The sequence below is a fragment of the Arabidopsis lyrata genome, assembly GCF_000004255.2.
Source record: "Arabidopsis lyrata subsp. lyrata unplaced genomic scaffold ARALYscaffold_6, whole genome shotgun sequence".
NCBI classification, from domain to species: Eukaryota; Viridiplantae; Streptophyta; class Magnoliopsida; order Brassicales; family Brassicaceae; genus Arabidopsis; species Arabidopsis lyrata.
This window is the reverse complement of record NW_003302550.1, coordinates 124,804-145,090: the sequence shown is the minus strand read 5'-3', so window position 1 is coordinate 145,090 and position 20,287 is coordinate 124,804. Positions and strand designations below refer to the sequence as shown.

The 20,287-nt window shown below is 38.5% G+C and overlaps 2 protein-coding genes across 4 annotated transcripts; both read right to left on the bottom strand.

Annotated features, from left to right (window-relative positions):
- Positions 1 to 1,115: 1,115 nt before the first annotated feature.
- On the bottom strand, positions 1,116 to 4,949 carry LOC9306971 (F-box/LRR-repeat protein 3). Of its 2 annotated transcripts, XM_021023007.1 has the most exons (9): positions 4,191 to 4,949; positions 3,781 to 3,906; positions 3,586 to 3,690; positions 3,344 to 3,448; positions 2,697 to 3,093; positions 2,482 to 2,611; positions 2,109 to 2,403; positions 1,768 to 2,019; positions 1,116 to 1,606 (listed from the first exon to the last, which is right to left on the bottom strand). In XM_021023007.1, the coding sequence occupies exons 1-9, from the start codon at positions 4,827 to 4,829 to the stop codon at positions 1,553 to 1,555; spliced, it is 2,103 nt and encodes a 700-aa protein (XP_020878666.1). In that variant the 5' UTR covers positions 4,830 to 4,949; the 3' UTR covers positions 1,116 to 1,552. The 2 variants fall into 2 exon arrangements, with proteins under 2 accessions (XP_020878666.1, XP_020878667.1); XM_021023008.1 differs by lacking the exon at positions 3,586 to 3,690 and having other exon boundaries at positions 4,191 to 4,948.
- Positions 4,950 to 13,923: 8,974 nt separating this feature from the next.
- LOC9309067 (protein SCAR4) lies at positions 13,924 to 19,156 on the bottom strand. Of its 2 annotated transcripts, XM_021021711.1 has the most exons (10): positions 18,834 to 19,156; positions 18,362 to 18,525; positions 18,135 to 18,258; positions 17,930 to 18,059; positions 17,738 to 17,793; positions 14,943 to 17,628; positions 14,762 to 14,848; positions 14,564 to 14,677; positions 14,406 to 14,477; positions 13,924 to 14,070 (listed from the first exon to the last, which is right to left on the bottom strand). In XM_021021711.1, exons 1-9 carry the CDS (start codon positions 18,986 to 18,988, stop codon positions 14,427 to 14,429), a joined length of 3,567 nt encoding a protein of 1,188 aa, XP_020877370.1. In that variant the 5' UTR covers positions 18,989 to 19,156; the 3' UTR covers positions 13,924 to 14,070; positions 14,406 to 14,426. The 2 variants fall into 2 exon arrangements, with proteins under 2 accessions (XP_020877370.1, XP_020877369.1); XM_021021710.1 differs by lacking the exon at positions 13,924 to 14,070 and having other exon boundaries at positions 14,187 to 14,477.
- Positions 19,157 to 20,287: the final 1,131 nt, after the last annotated feature.

Genomic DNA, 20,287 nt, shown 5'->3' with positions numbered 1-20,287 from the left:
TTAGGACATGTTTTTTGGTTTATTTTCAGAATTGCCACGCTGACTTATACAGTAATTAGTCTCAAAATTAATCATTATCAATAATCAGTGGGGTAAAATCGTAGTTTTGGAGTTTCGTGCCCCTTTTACTCGTATTGTTCGATCCTTTCATTAATTATCTGAATTCTTTAACCTATCTTATCCTTTTTTTTCCGAGGGAGAAATTTAAAGTTAAAGTTTGGTGGATCCAATGCAGCTAAAGCAAATAATCAATTAGATGTTGAATTTAGACGTAATAGTAAATGTAGTATTGGCCATCAACAAGATTTAGGGAATAGTATTATTAGTGTTTGAATGGTTGCAATGTAAGTGATACATTGATGTTATTGTATAATACTAGTATTAATTTTATGTGATGAGTGATGACCTGAGCAAAGATGGATGGTTGACCGTTAATGGGATTACTCTGTTTCATTACTCATCTGTTTGCACTTAAACATTATTTTATTTTTAAAGAAGGCAAATGGTGATAATAAGCCTTTAATCATTATGGAGGAGAGGTGATATGTGTTGTATGGTTTAAACAAAAGTATTAGGAAGCATTTAGTTGGGAATATAATAATGACGAAAGAAAATGATCCATTATGGGCCGTTCCATTATGTAATTAAAAATGAGAAAAGAAGAGGCAGGTGATTAAGGAAGTAATCATTTGGTTTATCTTTAGTGAGCAAACAAAATAAGAATCACATCATATGACGGTGGAACTTTTTGGACTGATTGACATGTGTTTGTTTGGGTAGTTTGATATATAGCTGGAATTTTATTTTGTCATAGTGGAATATAAAAGGATGCAGTTGTGGACGACGGACACTTGAAAGGTGCAAGGAAAAAAGAAACGGTGTTGGGCTGCCTAGCCGTTGTAGCAATGAGGGAGGGTTGTTGGAGGTCACATTGTGGTCACACCGAGTCGCTGACTCGCTATTTTTGTACAGATGGTGAGAGCCTGGCTGGACCATTGCTGGGCCCTAGTGAGTCATGGTCTTTTTCTCGCAAAACGCTCTTATGGAAGACGCAAACGCGAATAAGGTGACGTGTAAAGGCATGCCCTACCGAGGCAAGTTGATGAGGCATTAAATTACAGAATACTCATATGATTACACATAAAAAGAGAGAAGGAAAAAGTCAAAAAAGAAACAGAGAGGGCATCCCTTGTGACTCTGTTACGTCCGTTAATATCGGCACCCAACCAAAAAAAAAAAGATTACATATACAACGGTACCATTCATATCACCACCATGTGACTAAACTTATAATGTAAGGTTGTGTGGGGTTGGTTAGTACACGCGCCGTCAACAATAACACAAAAGAGACCAAAAATGTTCCAGCTAATCCACATTGGGCCGCTTGGGACGAAACTAATATTACATGCTGTGGTTTCGGGTCTAGAAAAATTACCTCCTGGTATTCAAAAGGAAAAAAAAAAAAAAAATCCACACTGGGCCACATCCCAAAACTGGCCTGTCTTCTGGCTCCGATAGAAACCCTCTTTCCCATTCAGAATGTTTCACACTTTCAAGGCACTATCTCTTCCAGCTGTTGCTTCCAGTACTTGGGATCTAACTCCGCCTGTTCCCACATTATTATACAAAATCCCACATGTCAGTGAGACCAGTTCGGTCCTAGTTTTTTTTATTGTAATCATCAAAAAACTACACCAACCTTTTGCGGCTATTTACTTTAGTAGGAATCTACATACATAGTTATATATATTCACCACTTAAAAGTACCTGAAGGGTATTGTCTTTCCAGAGGAAAGCACAACCACGAGCTTCCAAGTGGTGGATTAGAGATAGAGGAAGGAGCGATCTTAGGGAGGCATGTAGTTTCGCTTTCCTTAGTCCTCCACACCCCAGCAATGCTGCTACTACTCCGCTTGGGCTTAAACCACTTGAAATCACAACCGCTATGTTCTGTAAACACCCTATGTTGGCTAGGGAGAGAAGTCCCACCTCAGTCACAGCTGTGTCTGACACGTTTATCTGCAACATGGGTTTCGCAGTCAGATCAAATATTCAACCGGTTTATCATAGTTTTTCAGCTGTGGGTGAAGGATTCAACGGTTTATTACCTGTTTGAGATTCTGTGAGAAGTGGGCGAGAGCGAGCAACCCAGAATCATTGATGGATGGGCACTTCTTCAAGTCGACCTTGGCGAGTCGCTTGCACCGAACAGCAATGGCCGCAAGTCCTTGTGACGTGATGTTAGGACATCCCCTGCTCTCGAATGTTTGTAACAACGAGCATTTTGACAATGAAACCAGGGACTTGTCTGTTATGTCTTGGCAGTATGATATGTTTATTGTTTCCAGATGAATGCAGCCTTGGGCGATTGTGGAGATGCCTACGTCCGTTATTCCTACTGACCTGGAATAGATAAAGACTAGATTGAGAATGGAGAGTTATTATTGACCCGACTACAAAATAAATTTCTAGGCGACAAACCTATAGAGATCAAGTTCACGGAGATTTGAGCAGCTCATCCCAATGTACGAGAGCCCTTTGTCTGTTATGTTAAGACAAATTCCCAACTTTAACGAGGAAAGACTAAGACAACTAGATATGGATTTCAGTCCTGCATCATACAAGGAAAGACAAACACTATAAGGTATAATTCAGAAATCAAGGTTCAAAGAATTAATCTGAAGAAAATAAAGAACCTTCATCATCAATCTCGTTGTCAGTTAAGTCAAGCTCTTCAAGTAGCCGACACTTCTGTCCGATCAACCAAAAGGCTTCTCTGGAAACAAGAGAACAAGACTCCATCTTCAAAGAGACTAGTAAGGGACATGAATTGGCGATTTGGGTGATTGAAACTCCACTTAGTTTCCGACAACATGTGATGTCAAGTTTTCTGAGGTCTTTCAGTTTCATTACTAGAGAAGAGAGACCTTCATCAGTTACGCTCACACACTTGCTTAGGCTAACCTCTTTCAGGGAATTGCACAATGTGCCTATCGCCTTTAAACCGTCAGGTGTAACAGAACAACCATCCAACCCGATTGACTGTAACGCTGAAACCTTCTTTAAGCTACTCGCAAAATCCAATGATATCACCTAAATCAGTAAATAAACCTCATATAAGAAGGCATCATAGACTTATGGTGGGGTCTGTGCACTGCTATCGATCCATGACTCCAATGGACGATTCAGTCGTAGGTGCAATTACTGGTTTGCTACTACTAATCAGTTTTAGTGCCAAACTAAGTTGACTCAACCATTTAGCCAATGGTTACATACAGGGCATAACCAGGAAACAAAGCAAGGAAAGCATGTTCTGATGATAATGAGAAAATGAAGAACTTACAGAAGAACAATGTGCTAGATCCAGTCGCTGGAGACATGCCGCTCCGCTTAAAAGTGAGGTTAAACCTTTATGAGTTAAATTCTGGCAGCTGGATGCATCAAGCTTCTGCAGAACACAGGTTTTTGGTAAGTAAAAATCTCAAATGTCTATGGATAAGATGATGATTAAAACAATCAACTATAGTCTTCCAGCATTAGGCTTTCAATGATAAATAGCTGTCTGAGTCTAAGCAAATATGAAACCTGTTTATACATCCTCTCTCGAAAAGTTAAATGTTTCAGGAAGAAGTGTAACATCTTCTTCAAGCCATATTCTGAGAATACCAAGTTTTCTGTTCTAAAAAACAGCTAAAAAGTTTTCGTCTTTCAAGTGGATTCCAATACTATTATGTGAGATCATGTAAAAGAATCAAACATATTTCTTGGAATAGAGGTTACCTTCAATGACTTGCAATCATGTCTGAGAGATTTAAGACTGTCATCATCTACTCCGAAGCACCCTTCTAGAAAAAGTTCTTCAAGGTGTTGGAGTTTCAAAATGTCATGTAAACACTTGCCTGTAATCTGTAGAATATGGAACAGAGGAATAGGTTTGAATTTCGAGCTTCTCTCAAGATCATGTAAACAAACACTTGTGTGTCGCGGATTCAGATATAGAAAGACCAAAAAATCTAACCAAAACTTGTTGCTGACTTCAAAAATGAACCCACAGGTCTAAGAAGAACAAATTTAGAAATGACAAAAGTGGTCGAATCCCCAATTTTAGAAACAGTTCTAATTCGACTAACTTACCATATATTAATTGAAATTTGGATTAAGAAAATGTGTTATGAGAGAAATTTAAGTACCGGCAAGTAGGAGAGGTCTAAGCTGCGAATGTCCTTGCATTTGACGGCAAGCAAGCCAACGCCTAAATCTCCGACGCCAACGCACCATTTCAAGCTAACCATGTTGAGCTTCTTGCATCCAACTGCGATGCATCCGATTCCCATGTCCGTGAGCATCTTGCATCTCCCCAGCTTCAGCCTCTCCAGACTCCTCGCCTCCGCCACCACCGCCGCATCGGCGTCTCTCATCTCCGTCGCATTCGACAGGTCAATCTCGACTAAATTGACACATTTGACGGCCAGTCTCAAGAGCCCCGCGGCGGAGAAGGAGCCAGAGCGAGAAAGGTCGAGGGAGTGGAGCGTAGGACCGCAGAGACAGCCAACGACGCTGAGGGCGTAGTCAGTGACACGAGGGCAGAAGGTAAGATCGAGATCGGTGGTGTTGCGGAAACGGGTCAAGATGCGAGGGAGGTAGTCGGAGCGGAGAGGTTTCAAGGATCGGCGGTGCTTGGACTCGAGTTGGTAAAACCATTTGCAAGTAAGAGAGAAGGATTTGAGATCGGAAGGGTTGGGAGAGATGAGGTCAAGGATGATGAAGACGAGCTCTTCGGAGAGAAGATCGAAAGGCTTTGAGACGCGAATCTGCTTAACCTTCTTCATCTGTTTGCTTGGCTTTGGACAAATTTTGAAATCAAACGAGTTTTTTTGTTTGTTGAGGATTTTGGAAAAACCCACAGTGTTAGCAGATTTACAACAACGAACCAACAGTTTGTTTTCTGTGGGAGAGAGAGAGCCTTGAAGGAGTCGGATATTGTCAGATTACTTAATTGCCCTTGCTCTTCTATCTCTTTCTTATCAACACACATAGTATATTATTTGTTCGTTCTTAGGATTTAAAAGAAAATGAAGAAAAAACAAAAATCAGGTTTTTTATTTTATTTCGTCAGACCATCTAGTAGTATATTATTATATCATCGAAAAATATAAGTATTATGGATTTCACATTTATTATGGTTATAAATTTCAATGAAAATTAAAACCAGAGCTGCTGCGTGTTATGTAAAAAAAAAAAAATGGGGGTAGATATGTAATTGTAGGAAAAGGTAAATAAAATAAAGAAAGAGAAGCGTACGGGGAAGGACGGAGAGGGGCAAAAAGGTAAAAAAGGAGAGAGAAGTCGCAATCAACAAGTTAGGCCATTGGTAAGTTGTATATGGTGGAGTCAGCATGCGAGGAAGGACAGATTCGAGTGCGGACAGTACGATAGAAAGACCCTCTCTCTTATCTTTACCTCCCTCATTTAAATATCTTTTATTTTTATATTATTATTATTATTATTATATTCTTAAGCTTTTTTAATCGTCTCAATAATTCTGCTTATTACTACTTCTATCCTAATCTTTTTACGAATACTCTCTTTTCACAAGCATATATCTTTGATATCATTATGTCCAAAAAAAAATTAATTTAGACAAGCCGACCAAGAAAATATTCGGAGATATATGTTCTTTTTTCTTCAAATGTGTAATCTATTCTTGTCTCCTAACTTTTAAAAACTAGTGTTTCTCCATTACCATTGATTTATATTCCATATCTAAACCTTTTCTTTTTCACGTTTTTATTTATTTTCTGTCACAAACAAATAATTAATTATGTGAGTAAAAAACCAGTGAGTGCCCTTTTCTTTTGTCCCTGACCTAATTTTTTTTGTTATGTTAATGCAAGAGAGTTAATAATACTTTTTATTATTTATCGCCAGTACCTAATAATAGTTTTATCCACAAACAAACAAAAAAATAGAGAGGGGGGTGGGTACTTAATCTTAAAGTTAAATAAAATAATTATTTTTGTTAATGGTTTCAAATTAAATAATTACTGTATGTACAAGTTGCCAAACCAACAAAAATATTATTGTATGGACAACGAGAGTGCGTAGGAAAGACAAAACAGTAAATGTAGACTGGGAAATATTATTTCAAACTCCAAGGTGTGACCGTACTTATTAGTATAACCTAAAACTATTCTAGGTAACGATCCAATTCTATTACTAAAAAGTTTATTATAAGGGGCCTGATATATCTGTACACAATACAATTTACACATTTAATAATATTTCGTCACGCATACATGTGTCTTATACGTGTTATCATCAAATATGATGACACATCGCCAAGTCAGGCTCTTCCATCCATTTGTGGTTTTCTAATATCTTTTGGAAAAAATGCTGTGAATTTCTATATAATATTTCTGGCCTTTTTGTCTAAAACAAACCATTTACAATACGTACAACAAATACCAAATTCTGGAAACTAACGTGGACAGGAAAGAGAAAAAAAGAAGAAGAGGATTTAGTCTAAACAAATTGATATTGAAATAGACGCGTGTAAGAGGAAACCTGAGTTATCATGGGGACTACAACAGCAATAGAAATTTTAGCTAAAAATATGGCATAAGAGATGTGTTATTTGTTTTAGCGGCAAATCCAAATTTGAATAGAGTTATGTATGTCATGCGGTAGATGTAAATGATTTAAGAAATTGCTGCAATCATGATTTCAAATAGTAGTCTTAAATGCAAGAGAAAAGTTATATGCCAAACACCTAAAACTTTTTGCTAATAATTCTTCTTTGGTCAACAGATTTTGCTAAATGAGTGAATTTAAAAGTTCAACGAAGGAATTTTAATGTCAAAATCCTTTCAAAATTTAATCCGATTCATGTCCACCGCAACAACAATTTAACTCCTATAAAATATAGAATAACCAGTACTCCCTCCGTTTCGTTTTAGTTATCGTTTAAGGTTTTCTCACATAAATTAAGAAAATCATTAAATTTTCTGTTTTACCCTTTATTAATATATTTTATAAAAAAATTTATTGGCCGAAACATTAAAAAAGGATAAAACTGGAATTTTCACAAAACATTTGTATCGAAAACCTAAAACGACAACTATTATGAAACAAAATTTTAACTCTAAAACGACAAGTAAAACGAAACGAAGGAAGTAGTATTTTTTACCAATTAGAAAACATATAGCGTTATATATAATTGGGATAGAGAGATGCCGGTGACGGTGGGATTTGGACGACTCCAAACTACGGCTATTTTAGGAAATGAGTCAATGACCAAACTACCCTTTACGAAACATAACCAGTCCAAGCCGGAGAGTAAATTGGTACACAGCTCGAGAAAACAAGTCGTCATAGTAAGAGACGTGTCAACGAGTGACGACGACGTTACAGGCACCAAAGTACAGAATTCACGAGTCTCGAGTCATAATGACTCATGACCGGTTCTACTGTGTTAGGCCGGATATCGTACGGAATATTCCTGGGATCATACACCGTACCACTTCCACTAATCGTACTTTATATGAAAAATCAACTCTTAGAATTGACTTTGTATTATCACTACTTTTCTTTTTCAACTTGGAAAAGATTGTTCAAGCAGACTCATACACTACGTGGATAAATATTCCAATGACGACTAGTAGGATTCGATTCGAGTTCACACTTCAATTTCAAAAGTTTCAGACATGTCACAACAAAAACTAAATTTTTCTTGACTTTTGTTATAAACCACATGTTGGATGGACTCCATAACCGTGGACCTTATGCATATTCTAGAAGGCCCATGTCCATGTCCTAGAAGGCCCATGCCCATGTTCTTGAAGATTCTCCTTATGACGGCCTATATTGTACTTAGTGGGCTTTTGGGCTTTAGGGTTTACTAGCCCAATGGGGATTTGTCTCCCCTCATCATGTATATATATGTATCGAAATCTCATTCATTAATCAATAGAACAATACAGTTTACAACACGTTATCAGCACGACTTGCTCTTAACGAAAACCCTAAAACCCTAAAAATCGCGGCACTGTTCATCGCCGACACTGTTCATCGCGGGTACTGTTCATCGCGGCACTGTTCATCGTGGTACTGTTCATCGTGGTACTGTTCATCGTGGTACTGTTTGCGGTTCGTTGCAGCAGCGTGAGTTACCGAGGTCTTTAGCTCCCGGTTCTAGTCCATACAACCCCATAAGGTGAAAGGTAACATCAAAACCCTAAAGCTAAAGAACCAACAATTGAACTTGAAAGTTAAGCAAAGAGAAACCCTAAAACGAATGATGATTGATTAAGTGATTGCTTTGCTTGTATGATTTGATTGCTTGTTTGATCCGATTGCTTGTTTGCTCGATTGTTTGACTCGTTTAGGTTGCTAGAAAAAGTTGATTATCGCTTAAGCTAAACTCGCCTAAGTTGCTAGAGAAGTTTTAATTGTCTAAACCTAAAATCGCAAAACGAAAATACATAAGCTAATAACCGAAACTTTAAAGGTCTAAAAACCTAAAACCTAAAACGAATCTAATCCAAAAAAATTCCATAAGTTTAAATCGGCTTGATTGAGATTGTTTAGGTTGTTAGATTGTTTGCTCCTTTGATTGATTACATGCTTAACACCCTAAAACTAAAATTGCATGAACCCTAGAAAACTTAGAAAAGATAATCCTAAAAGAAATCTCAAAACCCTAAAACCTAAAATCCTAAATAAAATAGGAAACCCTAAAATCTAGGAAACCTTAAAATCCTAAATAAAATAGGAAACCCTAGATAATAGGAAATCTTAACAACCCTAAATCCTAAATAGGGAATCTTAAAATCCTCAATAAAATAGGAAACTTTAAAATTCTAATAGAAAGCATTAAAACCTAAATAAAATCTTAAATCCTATTGTACTCTAAATCCTAATTAAATTAGGAAATTCATAAATCCTATTCAAGATAGGAAAACTTTAAGAAATAGAAAATTTCCAAATCCTAATTAAAATAGGAAATCTTAAAATCTAAAATCATAAGTGAAATAGGAAAATTAATCCTAAAGTAAAGAGGAAAGTAAATCCTAAAAAGGAAAAGGAAAAGTTAATCCTAATAAAAAGAGGAAATCTAATCCTAAGCAAAAGAGGAAAGTCAAATCCCTAAGTAAATCGATTCATGGTTCGGTCTCAAATACCGCATGACACTAACGATTACATGATTTTGACTCAAAACTTTTCCTTGTAGATGTTGAATTACAACTTGTACTTTACTGCCCTAAATTTCTTAGGAGATAATTATTTTAAAATGGGCAATGGATACTAAGATTATCCTAAAGTCAAAAGGACTTGGTGAATGTATCTAATAAGGCAAGAATGCCAAGAGAGAAAGATAGATACAAGACAATATTAGCCACCATCTTATTGAGAGTCTCATAATCCAGGACTATAAGTCCGTGGATGAGTCTATTGCTAGATGAAAAAAAAATAAAAATAATGACTTACAGATAAAAACAGTGAGTTACGACCTCATAGATTAACCCCATTACCTAATGCCAATAAGGCCGCAGAGGATAAGAAAGAATCCAAAGAATCTAACCACGTCTAAAGTGATAGACCACACGGCCGTGACCGTGGTGGATGGAAAGGACGTGGTTGTGGCCACTATAACTCATCCGGCCGTGGGAACCACTATAACCGTGGATGTAGACCCAATTCCGGCCGTGGTCGAGGGCGAGGACGATGTGGTATTTCCAAACCACAACACTCGACCAAATGAGTATGCCATAGATGTGGTATTGAAAGGACGTGGTTGTGGCCACTATAACTCATCCGGCCATGGGAACCACTATAACCGTGGATGTAGACCCAATTCCGGCCGTGGTCGAGGGCGAGGACGATGTGGTATTTCCAAACCACAACACTCGACCAAATGAGTATACCATAGATATGGAATGGGAAACCATTGGGCTAAGATATGTAGGACTTCCAAACATCGTTGTGACCTCTATCAAGAGAGTGTAAAAGGGAAGAATCCTAAAGCCCATTTGGTATATAAAGATGGTGAACATGATCAAGATGATCTAATAGAGTATAAAACTTCTGATTGCATAAAAGAATCAAGTTGATAAATCTTACTTCGACATCAAAACCTCTATGTTTTTCTTTGCATTTTATGTGTTCATTGATTGTTATTTGCTTGAATTTATTTTATATTATTTTATGTTTAGAACATGATTCTTGTCCATATAAGAAATGGCCGAGGACAAGAACATAATTGTGGTGGATAGTGGAGCCACACAAAAGATAAGAGATATTTTCCTAAATCTCATAATGAAAAATGCCAATATTAGCACCATAGCGGGTATAGCTAGTCTTATTGAGGGCCATGGTCATGCCCATATACTTTTATCAAAGGGCACGCATCTTGAAATAAGCGATGCCCTATATTCACCCAGCTCGAAGAGGAGCTTGTCAAGTTTCAAAAATATAAGATTGAATGGTTTCCATATTGAAACAAAGGGTGAAGGGAACAAAGAATTCCTAAATATAATTGAGATCACCCAAGGACATAAGAAAGTCCTAAGAGACTATACTCGCATTATCCACTGGTCTCTACTATGCTAAAATCGATATGATCGAAGCTAATATGGCAATGAACAAAGAGTTCATCGAGAAATTCACTTTATGGCATGACCGGCTTGGCCATCCGGGTCATAGTATGATGCGTAAACTAATAACTAATTCAAAGGGGCACACCCTAAGAGAGAAAAGAGTTATCCCTAAGAATCTCACGTGTGAAGCATGTTCACAAGGGAAACTCATTATAAGGCCATCACCGGCTAAGGTAAATAAAGAGACCTTAAAATTTCTGGAAAGGATACAAGGAGATATATGTATGGTCCTCATTGATGCATCGACAAGATGGTCGCATGTTTGTCTCCTATCTACTAGAAACCAAGTGTTTGCTAGGTTATTGGCCCAGATAATAAGACTGCGAGCCCACTTTCCAGATTTTCCGCTTAAGACTATACGTCTAGACAATGCCGGTGAATTCACGTCCCAAGCGTTTAATGACTACTGTATGTCCATGGGGGTAAGTGTGGAACATCCCGTAGCACATGTACATACACAGAATGGATTAGCGGAATCCTTCATTAAACGAATTCAATTGATAGCTCGACCATTACTCATGAGGTCGAAGCTCCCAGTAGCCGCTTGGGGACACGCTGTTTTACATGCATCAGAACTTATACGCATAAGGCCATCTAGTGAACATAGATATTCACCATCCCAATTACTTATGGGTCATGAGCCAGACATATCCCATCTAAAGACTTTCGGGTGTGCCATATATGTACCGATTGCTCCACCACATAGAAACAAAGATGGGACCTCAAAGGAGGATGGGAATATATGTTGGATTTGATTCTCCCACCATTATTAAGTATCTAGAGCCAACTACGGGTGATCTATTTAAGGCTAGATACGCGGATTGTCATTTGAATGAATCCGAATTTCCTACTATAGGTGGAGAGACGAACAAGCTGGGTAAAGCAATAAAAGAAATATAATGAAATCAAACATCCTTAAATTGGCAAGATCCTCGGACTCTGGCATGAGAATCAGAGGTCTATAAGATTATACATTTGAAAAGCTAGCTAATCAATTGCCAGATTCCTTTGCTGACCCAAAGAAAGTTACAAAAACGTACATACCAGCTTGTAATGCACCAGTACGTATTGATATCCAAAAGCGAATCAATGAAATTGCTACCGAGTCTAACACACGAAAGAAACGTGGTAGACCAATAGGTTCCAAAGATAAAAATCCTCGAAAATCAAAGAAAGGTGCAATAGGAATCCGAGGTTACTAAGGAAACCATCCCAGACATGGAGATAAGGCCGGCCGGCTCTAAGGTACAGGTACCATATAATGTAGCTTGGGACGCCAAGCTGCAAAGTATTAAAGGTCCTGACCATAATAAATCTCAAATCGATTATATCATGTCTGGAACATAATGGAACATATAAGAAATGTCGACATAAGATGATTTTGCATGCAAGGTAGCACTTGAATTTATGAATATAAATGAGGATCAGGAGCCCACGTCTATACTAGAGTGCACTCAAAGACTTGATTGATTAAATGGTACAAGACCATAAAACGTGGAGCTAAGAATCATTAAGAAAAGGAATGAGTTTGGTCCGACCTTAAGGACACCATTCGATGTAAAAACCAGTAGGACACAAATGGGTCTTTGTGAAGAAGAGAAATGAGAATAATGAAATCGTGAGATATAAGGCACGGCTTGTAGCACAAGGATTCTCACAAAGACCGGGGATAGATTATGAAGAAACATACTCCCCTGTGGTGGATGCTAAGACATTTAAATTTTGCTAAGTCTGGCTATATAAAGAAAAAGACTTGATTTGCGGCTAATGGATGTAATGCCTGCATATTTATATAAGTCCACTGGATGATATATATGAGATTACCAGAGGGTATTGAGCTCAAAGATAAAGATAAGAAAGGGTCTCGAGACCAATACTGCATAAGGCTGAACAAATCGCTTTATGGACTGAAACAAAGTGGACGCATGTGGTACAATAGATTAAGCGAGTACCTAGTCAGAGAAGGTTATAAGAATGATCCCATCAGTCCATGTATCTTCATAAAGAAATTTGCAAACGAAGGGTTTGTGATAATAGCAGTATATGTGGATGATTTGAACATCCTTGGAACCTCTGGGGAAATCGCCCAAACAGTCAAATATCTAAAGAAAGAATTCGAGATGAAAGACCTAGGCAAGACAAAATTCTGTTTGGGATTGCAACTTGAGTACGTGAATAATGGAATCCTTGTGCATCAAAAGGCATATACTGAAAAAGTACTCAAGAGATTCAATATGGACCAGGCCCACCCATTGAGCAGCCCAATGGTGGTGAGAAGCCTCGGATTGGATAGTGATCCATTCGGTCCAAAGAAGGATGAGGAAGAAGTTCTCGATCCTGAAGTGCCATACCTTAGTGCCATAGGAGCGTTAATGTACTTGGCTAGCCACACTAGACCAGACATATGTTTTGCCGTGAACCTCCTTTGCCTAAATTTGGTTAAATTTTAAATTCTATTCTTCCTATGTTTGTTTATTTGGGTTTTATTCTATACTGATCTAACCAAAGAAGGTCTAGTTTGCTTTGGTTTAGTTTGTTTTGCTGATGCAGGTAAAATCAGATTATGGCATGGTCAATAGATAGGAACTACGTGTGGCTTGATCCCTTCCAAGGGTACGTAGGCAGCCTTCTTCAAGGCGCAGCTACTACAACATCAAAGACCATCATATGAGGAGACAACACAGCCTGTATCGCTCAGCTCAAGGACGGCTACATCAAGGGAGATCGGACGAAGCACATTCTAACAAAGTTCTTCTTCACGCATGACTTGCAAAGGGATGGAGAAGTTCGAGTGGTACAAGTTCGATCCAGCGACAACTCAGCCGATCTCTTTACCAAGGCATTACCAACATCGACATTGAGGAAGCTCACGCATCAAATTGGAATGCGGAGACTTAAGGACTTGCAGGGATGACCAAAACAGGGGGAGTAATACGTGCTGTACTCTTTTTCCTTAACCATGGTTTTGTCCCAATGGGTTTTCCTGGTAAGGTTTTAATGAGGCAGCATCCCCAAGCGTATTACTGAGATCCTTTGGCATCTACACGGTTATGTCATCCAAGGGGGAGTGTTATAAACCACATGTTGGATGGACTCCATAACCGTGGACCTTATGCATATTCTAGAAGGCCCATGTCCATGTCCTAGAAGGCCCATGCCCATGTTCTTGAAGATTCTCCTTATGACGGCCTATATTGTACTTAGTGGGCTTTTGGGCTTTAGGGTTTACTAGCCCAATGGGGATTTGTCTCCCCTCATCATGTATATATATGTATCGAAATCTCATTCATTAATCAATAGAACAATACAGTTTACAACAACTTTTAAATACTTGCTCTCCAACATCGTTTTCCACCTACTTGAAATACTTGTTGATTTGTGCATATGCAGTAACGGAGAATGATGAAGGTTGAATCTGCCATATATCTTAATGTAAATCACAAAAATTATTTTTACTGATGTTAAGTACATGTTTATGTGAAAAAACCAAACATGTAAAACATAAGTTCTTATACCCTGTTTTCGGGTGTGTTTATCATAAAACTATACTAACTGGAATTATTATAAGACATCCTCATTATCCGACGTTTCACCAAACAAATGTGAGAAACACATATACCAAAAAACAGAGCGACTTGCAATGTGTCAAAAAGACAGCAATAAAAACATTACGAGATTCAAAGAATACATACAATTTGAGAACAATTTTTCTATACAGAGTGTGAGTATTGTTATCTATACGTTTGTTACCTGGAGATTTGATTCAACGAATCACTCGCTCCAGCTATCTGAATCGTGCTCGTCGTCGCTTCCCGCCATTGCCTATATATATAATTCACAAAACCACTTTATCGATCCCAAGATTATTATATCAAGTGTCCAAATTTAACCAAGAAGGAGAGAGAGACCTGGCGAAGAGTGTTGGCTTTCTCTAGAATTGCAGCCACCTTTAAGTTGGTTTTGGGAACAGCTACTTGAAAGTTTGGTCTCCCTGAGGCATCTGCTGGTCTCAGGTTGAACGACTGCTAACGTTTTTTTTTTTAAGTTAAATGTTTTATAGAAAACTGAATAAAGTGAAAAGGAAAAAGATGAAATAGTGATTTGACCTTGCTCCGTATGATCTCTAGTAGAGAATCATTCTCGTCCAATCTAGCTCCAACTTGTGTCCTGTTCCGTTCAGATACTTTCCTCAACTGTAATCATACACAATTGAGTCCCATTATCAACGTGAGAGAGAGAGAGAGAGGGAGAAACCATAGACTAGTAGTTAATATTTAAAGTAATTACCATGCTTCTGTCAATGCCAATAACAACCGTATCCTCGTCTCTTTTGAGCTTTCCAGCTTTCAGATTCTGTTCATATGAGCTATTGTCTCGTAAGGTTTGTGGAAATTCTATTTGTCCTGGTTGTTCCAGTGGATGATCAACCTGAGGTTGTTCCTCTTCTAACATTGCAGGGTGAGGATTGTTATGCTCTCTTAAGTTCTGACTAAACCATTCAAGTGCCATTGCTTCAGTCCTCCAGTCCGCTTCTAAGCCTTGAGCCGATTCTTCCAAAGCAAATGAATTCTCCGGATTTCTATTTAAAAACTTGTGTTTACTTTCCATATAGGTGTCGCTTGTTCCATTGACTGCTGAAGGAGACTGTTCCTCGGTTGCTTTAGATTCTTCTGTATAAACATGAGAATTGTGGTTTTCACCATCTGTAACCGACACTTCTGATGGATACTGTGCCTCGTTCGCTTGAACTGATCCATTCTGTGTGTTTTCATCCCTATGGATGTTGAAACTGTTGTTTCCACTGCCTGCAAGTGAAGGCATTTCGGTTGATTCAACCAGCTTCCCCATCCACCATTGTGTCGGAGGAAGAGGCGGAAGCGGAGGTGTTATCTTCGGATTTGCCTGAGGTGTTTCATGGAGGGACGTGGAGAAGGGTACCATGGATTCAGGGGACACGTCCAAGAAATCTTCTTCATCAGTCAGACCCGTGGAAAGAACAGACTCAGAGATATGATCATTTAATGGTGTGAAAGTTTCCTGGTGTGGTGCATGAAGAGCTTCTATTTCAGTTATGCTCGAAGGGAAAACCTTTTCGTTGCATGTTAACGCTTCCTCCAATGGTGAATTTTGAACACCAACAGATACATTTTGCGTAGGAGGAGACTCGGCTGATGATGTTATTGAATTTGCTGACCCTGTTTCCGATGGAGTTTCTTGCCCTTGGTTCTGTATCTGTAAGCAATACTCAGATGAAAGACATTCTTCAGTACCTAAAAGACTCTCCTGTGGATTACTAATAGTTTCCAAGTCTATTTGGGGCACGGTCTCATTGGCCTTATTATTCAGGCCAGTCTGGTTATCGTCATCACCATCACCTGCAAAACAAGTACCATCAGGAATTGGTACCTCAGGGTCATTATTATCATCTGAAACAATAGACATGGTTTGTGGATCCTCCTGTCCAGAATATGATGATATCTCAGCCAGAACAGGGTTGGCCAATGCGTCTTCCAGAAAAGATGAGGCTGAGAGGCTCCCGTATCCTGTGTGAAGATCTCTTGGAGTATCTGACATCAGAATTCCGTTTTCTGAATTGATTTCAGAAGTTGAAATGTGTTTAGACTGTTCAGGATTCATGGAAGATCCGTCTTGGGAGTTCGTTTCATCTTTTTCTGGGACAGCATAATCCTGTGCATCAATAGCCAGAGTTAAATCTTCAAAGTTTTCAAATGTGCTAATGTACTGATTTGGAAGAAGATAATCGGACTCCAATGCCACTGGTGTTTCATTTAAACTCGTTTTGGTATCTGGAATGAAATGACCAGCTTCAGAAGAAATGTCCTCGGATTCCAGAGCCTCTATCTCTTGATTGGTTATGGAAGAGAACTGGTCTTCCACTAAAGCACTCAAAGATATCTCAGATGCAGCCTCCACACTGAAAACATGTTGAGAATGAACATCATTGGTCCCACCCTCAGATGCGTCCTGTGTAAGCATTAACAGATGAGTTTCAGGGGAAATATTAAGCATGGGATCTCTTCTGACTTCAAAGACCTCACAAGCTTCAGATGATTTCAACCCAATTTCATCAGCACTTGCTTTATTGGACTGAAGCTCCAAGTGACTTTCAGAATCTTCGGGAAGATTTGGAGGATTCTCGTAACAAGACAAACTAAAAGGTGTTTGTTTGAGCTCCAGAGTCTCCATGCCTGCGGAATCTATGTCCGGTGTCATCTGGGAAAATGATTTGTCTAATTCTACAGCAGCCTCTTCAGCTTTATGTGGTTTACTTTCAGGAGAAGCTCTCTGGATATCAGTGCACAAAAGACTAGATTCTCCTTCCTCCGGTGAGTGGTGCAAAACATCAGAAAACTGAGTCAGAACCTCTGTTTGAGTCACTTCTGCATTAGTACAGATCTGTGGCTGACCAAATCCTGGAAATCCAAGGTCACAGCCAGCCTTCTCATCACTTCCTGCTTCCTTTGCTTCCGACTCCGTGGAAGCAGGTGCATCTGCGTCATTGTTCGTCTTGCAACACAAATTCACAGAAGAGCTACTTTCTAAACAAACCACTGGTGATTCCTCTATATTCGGTAAAGACTTCTCATTAACCGTAATCTCATGAGGAACAAAAGGAATTTCAATTCTTTCATCATCAGTAATGGATTCCATCTCCATCTCATTGTATTTTCTAGTGTCTCCACTGTTTGGATAAACTAAGGAAGGTTTTGGTAAGTCTTCTTGTACGCTGCATACTGTAACTTCAGTTTCCATTGCCGGAGATGATTGATCCAGAGTCCCATGAACTCTTTCACAATATGGCGAAGAATTCTTGAGGAATTTCTCCATGTAACTTGTCCCGGAGCTTGAGTTAATCGGAGGTCGATTCAACTGTCTTTTCTTCAGTTTCACATGGAATTCAGGGTTTTTGTGTCCGTTCTCAGCGTGCTCCAAAAAGAATAGCTGATGCAACCTGTACTATCCAACAACTAGTTCGTGTCACCAAATCAAAGTGCCGATCATATGAACTTTAGACATAGGAATGACAGAAACAGAACTAGATATAGAGCAAGAGTGCTCACTTGGCATGTGTTGAATCCTCAGGGGTCTTTTTACTAGTTGTGTGTGATCCTTTCTTCTGTATTTGAAAAACATTTGATCATATGTAACACATAATACCCAAAATGTGCATTTTCAAATGCTTGTTTATACAGACAGTGGCAGAGTAGGCATAGTAAAACCAGAATGAGGAAATGTATAACATGATTGAATACCTTTGATTTACGTGGCCGCTCATCTTTGCTGAGTTTTGATGTTGCTACTACTGCTGATGCAGTATGCGTCTTCAATAAAGATGGATCAGAGTAACGCTTCAAGCATGATCCAGACCCAGCAACATCAAACCTGTTAAACAGGAGAAAGATGATTAAAACTGTGATTGGGTTTTGATGAAAATTTCCATGATCTACTGAAATGTACTTGTCGAGAAGGAAGAGCTGCGGCGGAGCACGGCATTCCTGGTATGAATCCATTATACAATGAGGCAAGTTGCGTGGGGAAATCAGGTCTTCTTTTATTTGCAGATTAGAATGCCATTTGAAGCCTGAAAAAATGCAGGACCAAACAACAATTCAGTGCTTGGGATCACCAATAACAGCTTATAGGTCTTATACTAAAAAAAAACTAGAGTAATTAAGATGACTGGCCTGAATCATAAAAGAATGTAGAATGATGGGTTTGAGAGAGAATGGGTATCTGAATAGAAGGAAAGTCAGCTTCGAGCTGTTGGAGACGCATGGCCAAAGCATGACCGCGAGCTGCAGTTGTCAGAAGTTGTTCATGCAGGCAATGGAATACCTCAGCAGCAAACCTTATGAGTATGAAGAGAGACAAAAGGGAATGAGATCACCAAAAAGAAGAAACATCATCTCATCAGCCAACAAGAAACTTTGAACTACACCAAATAAGGCCATCTCGATTCCAAATAATAAAACAGCAATTCCACAATGGAGTTTTCATCATCAACGAACAATTAAAAAAAAAAACTAGTCCGACGGAGACCCAAGTTTTGAGCATCGAAATTCAATTCCAGCCGGAAACCATGATTCTCTCTACACTAAAACCGATCGATAGGGTATTATTATTGGACGGGCAATGCAAGCGAAATATAAAACATACTCAGAGAGGTCGCCAAGCTGGCGCAAAACGCCGACGAGACCAGCCATGGAAGAAGCTTCGAGCAAAGCTTCAGGATCCTCCTTATCGGCGGATTGGTAAAGCTCCTTATCAGCCAAGCCGTACTCGTTGCGTATCTGGTATCTCGTCAATGCCATAGTGCTTCAATCTTAAGTAAAGTAAAACCCTAATTCTCAAATCGGATTCCTCGAGCCTTTTGACGACTTTGGGTTTCCGCCATCATAAAAAGAAGAAACTCTGCAGAAAGAACTGCCAAACGCGTCACAAAGGAGGAGGAGGAGGATGATCAAAACTTTACCTTTTTTTTTTTTAGATTTTTAATTAATTTAATATTTGGTAAGTATGGTGGAATTTATATAGAGACCACCCATTTATATAACGGTCCGTGATTTTTCATCCAACGGTCATGATCACCGTGTGCTTGCCGCATGTGATCACTAACCTCAGGTTAGAAAGTAACGTAATTTATTCAACCGGTGAACATGAAAAGTAGTTAAAACCGTTGATTACACCATCCTCATTAGTCATTAATTACCGATTCTACCGAGACCAATGGCCTACTAACTAAACCAACTCATCAACTATATACCCTTTATTTTTATGTATAGCTTATACAACTTTTCAGATTTAATATTTCATCTTCAAATCGTGTTACGATCGATTGGATTATACATTAAATGTTGTGTAGTGAACAATTAATTTTGACGTTGGCTTATGTGAGATGTTTTCTTCTCTCATGTGGTAAAACTATCACCTACAAACTAATATCTATATCCAATGCTTAAAGAGGGACAAACTTTGCTTAGAATCATAAGATAAGATAGAGAAAACATAAATCTATTATAATTATTGCAAATCAATTATATTGTCTTCAAGTGGTTGTGGTTGTGGTTGTGGTTGAGTTCAGTTAGTGTGTATTGAACCTGCTTTTGATCGTTACAGCCACCTTCACCTAAGTTTTTTTTTTATTTATTTTATTATTATTAACATTTTTGTATATTATTGACTACCAATAGTGATCAAATAGTGGCAATTTTATATTTCTCGGCGATCTGTTAGCATAAAATAGCTTTTTTACTTAATTCTTAGAAGGTCTTTTTGGTTCTTTGATACTGCAGTTGAAAAGCATAACGAAAACAGTATCACGTAGGCTTCCAAGGAAAGATTAAATGATTATTACTCCATTTCTTTTTTGGCCAAAGTATACTCCATTATACTTTAAATCTATAAACACACACTCTTATATTTTATTATATACCTAAATAATTTTCTTTATAGGATTAAAAATGGTTTGGGAGATTGCTAAATTCATCCTCATAATAAGCATAATTCGTGATGTGTCTTTAAAAAGTCAAACGTGACCACCAAAACGAACGAAGGTCGACGTCGTAAGTTCTAAATTGTTGGGCCTGATGGACTTATTTAAGTCTAATAAA

Bases quoted from the DNA above. Each gene is read 5' to 3' on its own strand.
- LOC9306971 (XM_021023007.1), bottom strand. From the start codon at position 4,829: ATGAAGAAGGTTAAGCAGATTCGCGTCTCAAAGCCTTTCGATCTTCTC. The intron at 3,691-3,780 runs GTAACCTCTATT...AAAACTTTTTAG, and splicing joins ATGATTGCAAGTCATTGAAG to CTGTTTTTTAGAACAGAAAA. The intron at 2,612-2,696 runs GTTCTTTATTTT...TGTATGATGCAG, and splicing joins CAACGAGATTGATGATGAAG to GACTGAAATCCATATCTAGT.
- LOC9309067 (XM_021021711.1), bottom strand. From the start codon at position 18,988: ATGGCATTGACGAGATACCAGATACGCAACGAGTACGGCTTGGCTGAT. The intron at 18,060-18,134 runs GTACATTTCAGT...CCTGTTTAACAG, and splicing joins CAGCTCTTCCTTCTCGACAA to GTTTGATGTTGCTGGGTCTG. The intron at 14,678-14,761 runs GTCAAATCACTA...AAACGTTAGCAG, and splicing joins TAGAGATCATACGGAGCAAG to TCGTTCAACCTGAGACCAGC.